Raw genomic sequence first — 13,214 nt, 5'->3', positions numbered from 1 at the left:
TTGGCAGAGTGGATTTGATCGAACATTTGTGCAAAGGTTTTGGCGCGTGATTGCTCCACTGATGGACTTGCTGAAGAAACGTCGAAAATTTCAATGGACAGCATACTTTCAACAGGTATTTGACTGCCTGAAAGCAGTGATAACTAATGCTCCTGTGTTGGAGAATTACAAGGGACTCTGTGATCAGATTGAACTAAAGTATCTGACTTTAAAGAGAAATGCCGAGGAGTAGAGAAATGGACGGATCGTGCAGAGACCTTCTTGTTCAAAGAGACTGTCAATCAAGAAGGATTTCAGTTGGAGGAATAAAAACGAAAAGAAAATGGACTATATCTATGCCTGTTTGCGTGTGTTGTTTTTTGAAACAAAAAAGTATATTTACTGTGTGCATTTCTTAAAGGATAGTGAAAAGGTGAAAAATGAAACCATCTTGAAGTTGATGGTTTCTTTTTTTTTCTTGGGGGGAGGTATCATGTGAGAGTACATTTAAGAAATGAGTGTTTATAAATGGGTGTGTATATGAATATCTGTAATGAGAGTACCTTTAACAAATGGGTGTTTATTACTGCAGTGATGTCAGAGAGTGGGTGGAGCTGGGCTATCTGTCAGCTTTTTACTTTCGTTTTTGAGCAGGCTGCAGGGTGTGTTTTAGTTTTGTTTTCAGTGTTGGAGCTGTAGCCAGACCAAGCAGGTGTACTGCTGTTCTCTCTGCCATCAAAAGACTATCTCTTGATCATTTGGTGAATTCAGAATTATAAATGTTCTCATTAGTGAATGTAAACCTAATGTGCTTCTGTTGAAAGGTGTTTTAAGTCTTATGGCTGTTAAAAGGAAAGCTTAAAGGATTACTTAGTGTTGTATTCTTTGGGGGTTGTATTTGAATTAATGGTTGCTAAGATGTTCACTGCCTGTTTTAAAAAGGTTAACTTGAGTTCATAGAATAAACATTGTTTTGCTTTTAAAAAATACTTTTCCATTTCTGCTGTACCACCCCTGTAGAGTGGGCCGTGTGCTCCCCATACCACAATCTATTAAAAGTTGTGGGTCAGGTGAACTCCATGAAAATTTGGGGTTCTCTAAACCCTGGCCCATAACAATCTTGATAAACTCTTAGTTATACTCTTTCTCCACATGAGGATGATTTCAAATACCTCCAACACTTTGGATACCTTCACCTTTTTTTCCAAGAAAGAAAAGAGACCCGTCTGTCAACCCTTTCCAGATATGTACACCCACACATCGCTGGCATTATCCTTGTAAATCTCTTCTGTACCCTCTCCATGGTATTTGTATTCTGAGATTTCCGGTTAGATTATTTGTTGCTGTCTAAATGCAGTGTGACTGTTGCTGCCATTATTTAATTGCAGGGCATTTTTTTCCAATTCCATGTTGAGAACTTGATGGCTCATTCCCTTCACACCATCAAAATGGTTGTGTTGGATTTGATTTGTGTCATTCTATAATCTTTTCAATTCATATTTTGAGGCACCTGCAGCAGTCGAGAAGTAACTGCACACACATCAGGGAATTTTGATATTCTGTCCAGAGCCTTTCCTATGGGCCCAAAAGATGGCAGCCAGAAATCTTCTTCTATATTTGCCATCAGCAACACTATGCCTCAACCGTGTAAGGAAGGTACACCTTGCGATGGCATTCGGTGCCAACATGAGCATCAGACCTGCTTCGTGTCTACTGTAGGGCTATCACTAAGACTGTAAACACCGCATTAAATTGGCTCGACAGGGAAGAGTTTTGATGTTTGGCTGTGTAATCGCTCTGGCACCCACTATATTGAATTTCTCTCTCCAGAATGCAGTGTGCTAATCAGATATTCATGGAGATCAGAAAAAAATAATTTTGGGCTGAAACTCTAATTAAATTGTTCACCTTTCGGTGACTGGAGTTTAATTTTTGCTTTAGCTGTGTATGTGCAGGCTTTTCAATCCTACTGCTTCCTGTGAAAGCAATCGTACAGGAGTTCGAAAAACCTTTTCACAATACAATAATGTCTTCCTTTCTTTCATGTACAATATCTCACTACGTTTCATGAATGAGGTTTTGAAATGTTCGTTACCATGAATTGAGTTGGCTTGCTGCGTCTGTCGTTTAATTCAGCGGGGTGCAACTCAAATCTACAGCAACTGTAGGAATAGGACAAAGACTCCCCGATCTCATTCATAACACTTTCAGTCGCATGTGAACATCTTTAGAAACTATGGGCCAAATCCTCTGTGGAGTAGCAATCACCGTTGGATTGCCACTCCCCCTCCCTTTTACTTACCCTAGACTGGAGCTGTACCTTTCTCGCCCGGACTTCCAACCTAGGCCTGTTGAAAAATTTACAGAATAGCTGCTTCGGAGATCTGTTCTGTGTGGTGTAAGGTAAAGTCGCCATTGTCCGTGATGAACATAGGCTGTTTTCCCCTTGAGGGGGAGAGCTAACTGATGGTTATTTAACCTGAGGATCACCACACCTCAGGCAAGGGGCAAGATTGAGAAGACTTCATGAATAACCGCAGCCGGTACAGGAATTGAACCTGTGTTGTGGCCTTGCTCAGTATCACAAACCAGCTGTCAAGCCATCTGAGCTAAATTGTGGTGTAGCAGTGTTGGGAAAGTGAAGCCATGCCCTTTTTACATCACTAGCTGCCGTAAAGTCGTAAGTTTAAACATCCCAGTCATTTTGACAAGAGATAAGTGTGTAAGGTAAGTGGGTGAGGGAGTGATTCGGCTTGAGGTCAGGTGTCTAGGTTGGGGGTAGGTGGAAAAATTGGGAGGGAGTCACATGGATAAATCAGGGATTGGAGGCAGTAGTGCAGTGGGACATTGGGAGGGTAGTCAGGTATTTGGAGGGGGTGGGGATTCGTCAGAGGGCGTGGAGAAGTGATTTCTGAACACAATAAACTTGGAGTCGAAAAAGTCCAGACTTGCTTCCTAGTTCTTATGATATAGTTATCATCGGAGCTTAACAGACCAGAATCACTTAGGTCCCTGGCACTGTGAGGCAGCATTGCTAACCACTGTGCCAACGTGCCACCCCATTCTGGGTGAAAACTCCTGTGCTCTCAAGTACAAATCGACAAAGATTCAAACATGATGCCAATAACATCTAAATGGTCAACGTGAGCAGAAACCTCCTCTGTTATTTCATATTTGAGAATAAGTAGTTCTACCAGCGAATTATTGCCAACCTTATTTTCAAATTAAAGCGGAATTGCAGATTTCATACTTCAACAGCCAAAACTGCACTTTAAATTCTAGTGTAGGTCAGTTGAAATATTAGCCAACACTAATGAATTGTTTTTACACTGTAAGTGAACTTATTCTCACCATAATGAAGCACTTGCTTCAATTTGCACTTTATTTGTTTCGAGGGCTACGGCAAGACTCTTACCAACCGGAAAACCTTTTCTTGCGAGTTTAATGGATGGTTCAAACAACTGTTTCCATGGTAACCGACCATGCCATTGGTGGGCGAGTGCATATCCTCTGATTTCACCTGGAACTGCAATTGAAGGCCCTCCTGTAACATGGGAAACATCAAAGAAGTAGCAATTCTGGGTCAGAACTGCAGCGTTCATTACAAAATAAATCAACAAATAATGCAGCTATGAGGAAATCTTTATTCGGCTAATCTTTTTTTTTTAAATTTAGAGTACCCAATTATTTTTTTTCCAATTAAGGGGCAATTTATTGTGGCCAATCCACCTACTCTGCACACCTTTGGCTTGTGGGGGTGAAACCCACGCAGACACGGGGAGTATGTGCAAACTCCACACGGACAGTGACCCAGGGCCGGGATTCGAACCCAAGTCCTCAGCGCCGTAGGCTGCAGTGCTAACCACTGTGCCACGTGCCGCCCTCTTTATCTGGCTAATCTGACCCTTTGAAATTGTAGCATTGACTTGCACATGTATTTTGGTGGACATTAACTCACACTAACTTTCCAGTCATAGCTCCCCATATCTGGATTGTGAACAATGCGATTCCTAAACTGGCTGAGGGAGGGCAGGGACACCAGCAAATATTGATACTTTTCTGGCATCAGGGGCGTCATTCTCCGACCCCCCGCCGGGTCGGAGAATGGCCGTTGGCCGCCGTGAATCCCGCCCCCGCCCCCGCCGAAGTCTCCGCTCCCGGAGATTGGGCGGGGGCGGGAATCCAGCCGCGCCGGTTGGCGGGACCCCCCGCTGGATTCTCCGGCCCGGATGGGCCGAAGTCCCGCCCAGAAACTGCCTGTCCCGCCGGCGTAAATCAAACCTGGTATTTACCGGCGGGACCAGGCGGCGTGGGCGGGCTCCGGGGTCCTGGGGGGGGGCGCGGGGCGATCTGACCCCGGGGGGTGCCCCCACGGTGGCCTGGCCCGCGATCGGGGCCCACCGATCCGCGGGCGGGCCTGTGCCGTGGGGGCACTCTTTCCCTTCCGCCTCCGCTACGGCCTCCACCATGGCGGAGGCGGAAGAGACTCTCCCCACTGCGCATGCGCGGGAAACTTTCGGCGGCCGCTGACGCTCCCGCGCATGCGCGGAGAAACTGACAGCGGCCGCTGACGCTCCCGCGCATGCGCCGCATTTCCGCGCCAGCTGGCGGGGCAACAAACGCCATTTCCGCCAGCTGGCGGGGCGGAAATCCCTCCGGCGTCGGCCTAGCCCCTCAATGTTGGGGCTAGGCCGCCAAAGATGCGGAGACTTCCGCACCTTTTTGCCGGCGCGATGCCCGTCTGATTTGCGCCAGCTTTGGCGCCAGTCGGCGGGCATCCCGCCGTTGGGGGAGAATTTCGCCCCAGGTCTGCAGACATTGGCACATTCTCAGCTCCTTTGCAAATGGTACAATCACAATTTCCTTTTTTCAGAAAGTTTTTAATCAAAGTCCCACAGGTTAATGTGCAAAATTAAAGCACATGGGAGTGGGGATAATATATTGAAACGGATTGACAATTGGTTAGCAGCCAGGATATGGAGAGTAGGAATAAATGCGTCTTTTTTGAAGTTGCAGGCGGTGACTAGTGGGGTCCTGCAGGGATCAGTGCTTGTACCCAGCTATTCACAACATAAACCAATGATTTGGCTGAGGGAACCAAAAGTAATATTTCCAAGTTTGCTGATGACATAAACGTTGTGGGAATGTGAACGGTGAGGAGGATGTTGGAGACTTCCAAATTGATTCAGATAAGTTGAGTGAATGAGCAAATATGTAATTGATACAGTATAGCGCGGACAAAGTTATCCACTTTGGATGGAGAAACAGAATGGCACAGTATTATTTAAATGGTGATAGATTCAGAAATATCAAGGTACAAAAGGACCTGGATGTGTTAATAGAACAGTCACTGAAAGCAAGCAGGAGCAGCAAGCAGTTAGGAAGGCAAATGATATGTTGGCTTCATTGCAAGAGGACTGGAGTGAAGGAGCAAGAATGTCTTACTGCAGCTGTACAGGGCCTTTGTGAGGCCATACCTGGAGTTTGGCCAGATTGGATGAAATCAGAAATCAGATCGCAATCTCTCCCATACAGGGTAGTGGAAATCTATGGCTGTTGGAGCAATTGGAATTTTCCAAGACTGAGATTAATAGATTTTTGTTAAATTTAAGGGCATCATATATTTTGGGAAAAAGGCAAGTAAATGGAGCTGGGGAATAGATTTGCCAAGATCTATTAGAATGTTGCAGTCTTGGCCTCCGTATCTAAGAGAGGATGTATTTGTCATCGTAAAGATTCACCAGACTAATTCCAGGGAAGGCAGGATTGTCATATGAGGAGGGATTGGGTTAACTGGGCCTCTATTCACTGGAATTTAGAAGAATGAGAGAGGATCTAATTGAATTATATAAATTTCTGACAGGGCTGGACAGACTGGATGCAGGATGTTGTTTCATCTGGCTGAGGTGTGGGCGGGGTGTGGGGGGGGTGTCAAGAACCGGGGTCACAGTCTCAGGATACGGGGACTGAGATGAGGAGAAATGTCTTCACCTCAGAGTGTGGTGAACCTATGGAATTCTCTACCACAGAACGCTGTGGAAATGAAGTCACTGATGATATTTAGGAAGGAATTAGATGGATTTCTAGACTCTAACAGTGCCAAGGAGTATGAGGAGAGCACGGGAGTGTGGCTTTGAGATAGAGGATCAGTCATGATCATATTGAATGGTGGAGCAGGCTTGAAGGGCTGAATGGCTTATTCTTGCTTCTTTTTTCGATATTTCCCTTTAAACACAGATATTCCTGCAGCACCCTACCTCCGCTGCAAATATTGAAACACTCAATATTCCTGTGGAATGTACATCCTCTATGATTGCCACTGCTCTCATCATCTACCCTGTATCCCCAACCCTCACCTCCACCATCCACAGTAGTTGTCTTGCATTAGTCATGATCAGCAGAAACATACGCTTCGTTGCTATTGTCACCTACAATGGACAGTTCAGACATAAATTCGAAGTAATCAAACTGCTGACAAAAAAAAGAACAACTGCTAATTAGACAATGTTACACGGCCCTTGTCAGCATAAAGACTTTTGATTCTGTCAAGCACAAGGCCTGAATGTTGCGCCTATCGGGCAGAAACAGGCTTCTGGCCGTTCCCGTTCCAGAATGCGATTTCACAGCGGATGGCCAATTAACGGGCAGCCAGGATCAAACATGTGCTGGGAAAGGCTCAATGCTGCCAGTGAGGTCGGGTGCCGAGATAGGGAGGGTCCGGTCCAGTGCTTCTAATGGGCTTCCTTCAGGGGACAGCCACTGTGGAGCTGTCTCAGGGAGCTACAAACCAATACAAAATAAATCCGGGTGGAAAAACACTGTCTAGTTAGCACATTCAAACACAAACCTCAGTCCCCAAACACTTTTTAAAAAATTATTTCAGCCCTCACGGTTCAACCCACCTTGGATCGAGGATGCAGGTAAAATGTAAATGTCACCTGGCCAATTGGCCCCCCCACCAATCGTACAGATTGACGATCCGCATAAAATTGCTTTCAATTGGCCCTTTAATGGGCTAAATTGCCAGTTTGATTGTTGGCGGGCGCACTTCTGATTTGAGTGTGTCCGCCAAACAAAATTTTACGTGAGTGTGCGATGACGTTGGGACACGCATGTGATTTCACGCGGTTCTGGATCACGCCCAGTCACCCGGGCAACGTAAAATTCTGCCAAGGTCCTGTAGTTCTTATTAATTCACTTGGGGTAAATCCATAAGGCAACTGCAAATATTTCAAATTTGGAGAGACATCTTAATTGCTCTGATAATGAATAATGTGTCAAAAAGTTAAGCATTTATCTCGAGGACGGATTAGTTAAAGGTTTTCTTTGCTGCACACAGTATCCAGAGGTTTAAAATTGATTACTGCTGACTGTTCCTACATACTACAGGGAATAGACTACACCAAGATCACTGACAAAGGGGGGCTCTCTGAAACTCTCCCCTAAAAAGCTGCAGTAATTGGGTGTCAACTGAGAGTTTCAGAAGTGGAATTATCAGATATTTGTTCGGCAAAGATTTAAGGTTTACAGAACAGAGAATGACAGGCGGCATTAAGATGCATGTCAACCAGGATCTAATTAAATGGGGGAACAGGCTGGGAGGCCTGGATGGCCTTCTGCTGATTTTATGGTTTCTGTGACTTGTGCTTGCTGGAAAAAATATATATTAGTGGCACTCAGACACCTCAACAAGAAGGCTGACATTAGTAAACTGACACAAATGAAGGTTCCAATGACCACTTCCATCAGTCGCTTGACAACAATTGATAAACAATACCAGTTGAAGCGGTCCGTCGTCCTGGTAACAACAATCACTCGGACAGTGACATGACCATAGTAATGGATCAGAAAATGGGTTTTGCTGCATCCAGTGTGTTCAGCAGGACGTGTAGAATAGTTAGCCTGTAGAAATGCTCAAGCACCAAACAAATTCAAAGTAGAGTTATGGGGTGGGATTCTCTGTCCTGCCGCACACATTTTCTGATGCAGCGCCCCCCCCCCCCCCCCTCCCCCCCCCCCACCCCACCCCCACTGGCAGCAGGATTGTCTGTCCTGGCAGCCAGCCAATGGGGATTCCCATTGTGGGCAGGCCAATGCCATCGGGAAATCCGTGGGCGTGAGTGCAGTGCCGGCAAAATAGAGGATCCCGCCGATAGAGAATCCAGCCCAAGGTATTTGCATACAATTGGTCGAGAACTTTGCATGACAATATTTTTTTTTTAATTTATTGCGTACAACTATTTCTTTTTCCAATTAAGGGGCAATGTAGCGTGGCCAATCCACCTATGATGCACATCTTTGGGTTGCGACGGTGAGACCCACGCAGACACAGGGAGAATGTGCAAACTCCACACGGACAGTGACCCAAGGCCGAGATCTAACGCGGATTCTCAGCGGGGTGAGGCAGCAGTTCTAACCATTGCACCACTGTGCCACGCTTTGCATGACAATGTTGTGAGAAAGCCAGTGAATGCTTTTCTCGAGAATTTCATGATTCAAAATGTGATTCAGTTCTCTTGCAATCCAAAGATGTTTCCGATTTGCATCTTAATAAAACAACATTGCGGTCAACCTCAGTCTCAATATCTCATGGCTTACCTGTTTCCAAGCTCCTTGTCATTTCTTGCTCTGGAGCCACCTCTCTTGAATTAATAACCTCAACCTGTCCTGAAGAGAAATATGAAATTGTTAAAAATTGAATTAGAGCTAGAAGAATAACCTGTTTCCATAGAATTCCTACAGTGCAGAAGAAGGCCAGTCAGCCCACTCAGTCTGCCCTGACTCTCTGAAAGACTGCCCTACCTTGACCCACGAACCCATCATTTCCCTGTAACCCCACCTCATCTGCATATCTTTGGACATTAAGGGGCAAATTAGTATGATCAATCCACCTAACCTGCATATCTTTTGGACTGTGGGAGGAAACTGGAGCACCCAGATGGAAACCAACGCAGACAAGGGGAGAATGTGCAAACTCCCCACAGAATGTCACCCAAGGCCGGAATTGAACCCAGGTCCTTGGTGCTGTGAGGTAGCAGTGCTAACCACTGTGCCACCATGCCTTGAGTTTTTTTCCATTGAGTTTTATCCTTTTTCTATATTTTTATGCTCTCTCTCCAGTTTGATTCCTTTCTTTTGCTTTTTGGCACCTAACATCTTCCATTGGCTGGGAGAGTCATACAGTCTGGGTTTTCATAATTTAAATTATTGTTTTTTTTTAACCAATGCTCCATAATCCAGATGCAGGTTGTTCAAGTTGGTATACAGGGGCTGGAAACCATATAAAACCCTTTGGACTGTATGCAGCAGAGAAGACTTGAAATGTAAATGTACATTGTAAATATAATCTGTAATGGCAAGGATAGTGAGGCAACTTGGGTATTGAAAGAAACCAATCTGTATTGCATTTTGTATGGTGTCAAATTTCAACTTGTGCAATGTACATTTACAAATTTTATGAATGAAGTACAAACAAAAAAGAACTTTATACAGGGCCTTCAATGGTGGGATATTTCTGTTTGTCAACTGAGCCACTGCACTTAATTCAACACAATTGGTGATGAGGTGGGATGGGGTGCTATACAGATGCATTTTACATACCAGAACGGTACACAATCAGTTGTTGAAGAAATGGTTGGCTCAAGGGCCAAAAAGGGCCTTCATTCCAATAGCCAAAAATCTTTAAATGGTGTAAAAGGAAAATCTGCTGAGTTACTCCACCACAGTGGATGAAGAAACATTGCTCCCTTATTGTTTGTACCATGCAAAGGAAGGCAGGAAAGATAGAGCAGAAGGCAAGAAAGAAAGAAAATAAAAATAAAGGCAAAGCAATAATTATGCTCCTCAAATTCTAATTTTATTCCACTTAAACATGTTCTGATCAACTTAAAATATTATCTTGTGCAAGAAAATATGGGAGAAAGACGGGATGAACGGCCGAAGCGGAGGTGAACGCGCACCAACAACGGCAGCGAAAACCCGTCTGGGAGAAGCAAGTAACAACACCAACACCAGATCCATTCTCGTATTGCCCTCTCTCTGTATTGGACATAACTACTGTAATTGTTTCTCCGGCACCCAAATGGATAAATACATCCCCAGTTTTCCCCGCCCCCCACAAACATACACCTACTTATTTCTTAAATCTAATATTGCTAACTGTACAGAGTTGCTGATTTTGAGCTGGTGTACAATATCCTACCAGTTTTTAAAAATATATATATTTCAATCTGTGTACATAACTGTAAATGTACTCTGTTCAAAAACCCAATAAAAAACATTTATAAAAAAAACTTAAAATAATATCACCACAGAATAAAAAGAAAGAAGGAAATGTTTGAATGGGGATAGGATGAACCTGTTGATGCATTGTAGATGGTGAGAATCAAGCCTCCTCCAATGCCCATACTGTGCGCGTTCACCAGTCCAATGCAGAGCAAAGCTGCAATGGCTGCATCCACCACTGATCCATTCCACTTCATGATGTCCCTGGAAGAAAGCAAAGCCCCAGACTATAGGAATGAAAATGCCCAACAGCAGAACACCGCACACATGGAATGATAGCGAGGATAGAGTCTGATTAAATCATGCAAATTAGGATCCAATGACACACACAGGATCTATTTTTTACAGCACTTGTGGTCCAGGTTCTTTTTGCAATTGTTCTGAGTTTATGAAGTCACCGCTTAAGATAGGAACTATAGAAAGAATTTGGGCTCATTCACGCAATAAATTTAGAATTGATGTAAAGTGCTTTTAACATTGGAACTTCCCTAAACTTGTATAACCTAAATTAGACTTGCAGATTCAAATGAATTCCAAAGAGAAATCTATGCAGTTACTTCCAACTGGGTCAAGTCTGCTCTGGAGTTGGTGATCCACCTTGATCAGACCTGCACCGCACCCAAACAGGACGATCTCGGAGAGCCTCGTCCTACTCGGGAATATCTTTGCCTATGAGTGGGTCAGGGGGCTGGACACGTGCTTCATCAGAAGGCCTGTGGCAGAATATCTGCATGATGAATGTGCTCTCCGGAATGGAATTTGGGGAGGGAATCCCCAGTGGACCCAACTGCTCTGCACAGATATCAATAACTCTGTTTCAGTCAATGGGTGGGAACTGGAAAGCTTTCTGATAAAATTGGTAGTCAGACACGGCTGCCCTCTCTCCCCTGTACCGCTCACTTATTGTATTGAGCCTTTAGCAGAGTCCATCATAAAGATGACGCATACGAGGGTTGACAATCCCAGGCAGTGAGTACAAGTCAAAGTCTCACTACACATGGACTACATCGCTATCTTCTGCTGGGATCCACTGTCGATGCATAGACTAATGAGCATCTGCCACTAGTTTGAACAGGGCCCTGAAAGCAAGGTAAATCAAGGCCCTATGAGAAGTTGGTGATAGAGCTGTTGGGGAAATGGTGAGATTGGTGGCACAGTGCAAGCTGCAGGTTACTGGGTTCTAGACTTTCCCCATGGTATCACAAGTAGCAATTGATGGTCAGAAGCTTTCTTAGCATTTATTGTATATTAAATCCTTGAGGATTATGCTCACTTTTTCTTGGTTTGTCACTTTCATTCCTGCAGAATGGGGGAAGAGAGAGGTCAGAGAAAGATGAAGCCCCAAATGATGATCGGGGGAGGAAAAGGAAATAAATATTTTCATTGTTGACTTGCTGAGGATGAAGAAGATCATGATGATGAGCAACAGGCCAGGTGAAAAAGATCACTGGACCAAGATCCTACCCGATATTCCTTTATCACAACCGTCTCAATAAGTCAGTTGCTTCCATCTTACCATGCACTAGCTAAAGGGACTAGGGAACATAGCGAGGTAGGTCTTTCAGGAGTGAAATTAAAAACACTTCCACCTACAAAGTTTGTTAGAAGTTTGGAACTCTTTCCACAAATGACAGTTGATGCGGAAAGAGCATATATTTTCAAATTAGAGATTACTAGATTTCTGTTGTGTGGGTATTAAGGGACAAAGGTGGGTACCTGGAGTTCACTCACAGATCGACTATGATCTATCTCGCTGAATGATGGAACGTCCGACTCCTACATCTATATTTGTCAAGGGAAAGCCCCTCACCAGGGTGCTGAATTCAAGCTGAGAGAGTTTTAGGGGTAAGGAACGGCAGGAATGTACCAGCTTCGCAGCAAGAGGACGCGCACACAGCGACTTTTGGCTAAGAAATTATGCAACTCAGATCTCTTGGCTGCTCTTCTCAAAGAAAGGCAAGCTGACAATGGCATCTACATCCAGGCACATCCATGGCACAACAAATAGAGGTGACAGAGGTGCAAACACCCCTCAGTGCTTATTCTAGAAAAGATTGCTGGGGCACCGCTGGGGCTGTGACAATGTTAACACATTCCGGGATTTCAATACATTTTAAATAAATGTGTTTAGAAGATTTATAAATTAATATTGTGGTTTACCTGCCAATTTTGGAACAAGGTGCTGCATCTGAAGCTACACCAGTGTTCTTATAAAGCACACAGGCATTACATCTCCATTGCAGATGCACGATTGCTCCAATACTAATAATAACAATGATAATCAGAAGAATCCCAGTGACACAGCACATCTTCTTTCTGAAATAAAAACTCAAGTTCCATGGATTAGCTTGCAGTAAATCAACATTAATAATCAAATCTAATAATCCAAGATCTTGTGATGATGATAATTACATATTACGTTACTAATTGTCATTTTTTGGGGCTGTAACCAAACACATCTAAATATGTATTAGGATGGCTTCATATGGTACAATTGCTGTAGTCTACTTGGGCTTGAATTTCCCCCCAAAAACCCATCAGGGAACGTTGGCCAATTTTACAAAAGCCAGGTGAAATAACATTTTAAAGTTTTTTATTTACTTTTCTTGAAAATACAGAGTCTCATTTAAACTCCAGTCTGTGCCCCTAGTTTGGGATCAATGTTCAACATATCTGAGTTCAATTTATCTAAAAGAATCTGCTTCCGTCACCCTCTCAGGTGGTACATTCCATCTGTTCTTGTCAATATTTCTCCTTCAACCAACATTACTAAAACAGGTCAGAGAAGCTGGCCATTATCATGTGGTGCCTGGTTGCACACAAATTGCCTGCCACATTTTTACAGTACAATAGTGACGACACATCCAAAGTACTGTATTTCATTGGCGGTAAAGAGCTTTTGGATCTTCTTTAATTTCCTTCTTTGAAGTAAAATTAAGTGATTAAAAAAA

At 44.0% G+C, this 13,214-nt stretch overlaps 1 protein-coding gene across 5 annotated transcripts in view; it reads right to left on the bottom strand.

Moving 5' to 3' along the window:
- LOC140412411 (glutathione hydrolase 1 proenzyme-like) overlaps nucleotides 1–13,214 on the bottom strand; it is a 141,231-nt gene that overhangs the window by 77,753 nt on the left and 50,264 nt on the right. For 2 of the 5 annotated variants that reach the window (XM_072500820.1, XM_072500823.1), the window contains 4 exons: nucleotides 12,424–12,591; nucleotides 10,337–10,467; nucleotides 8,578–8,646; nucleotides 3,331–3,523 (listed from right to left, as the gene is read on the bottom strand). In XM_072500820.1, the coding sequence (XP_072356921.1) occupies nucleotides 3,331–3,523; nucleotides 8,578–8,646; nucleotides 10,337–10,467; nucleotides 12,424–12,591 (561 nt within the window). The remainder of the gene's footprint in view (nucleotides 1–3,330; nucleotides 3,524–8,577; nucleotides 8,647–10,336; nucleotides 10,468–12,423; nucleotides 12,592–13,214) is intronic. The other 3 variants (XM_072500821.1, XM_072500822.1, XM_072500824.1) reach the window with 3 other exon arrangements.

This window comes from Scyliorhinus torazame, chromosome 1 (genome assembly GCF_047496885.1).
Source record: "Scyliorhinus torazame isolate Kashiwa2021f chromosome 1, sScyTor2.1, whole genome shotgun sequence".
Taxonomy (NCBI): domain Eukaryota; kingdom Metazoa; phylum Chordata; class Chondrichthyes; order Carcharhiniformes; family Scyliorhinidae; genus Scyliorhinus; species Scyliorhinus torazame.
Note: the sequence above shows the minus strand (reverse complement) of the source record. Positions and strands in the feature narration are given on the sequence as shown.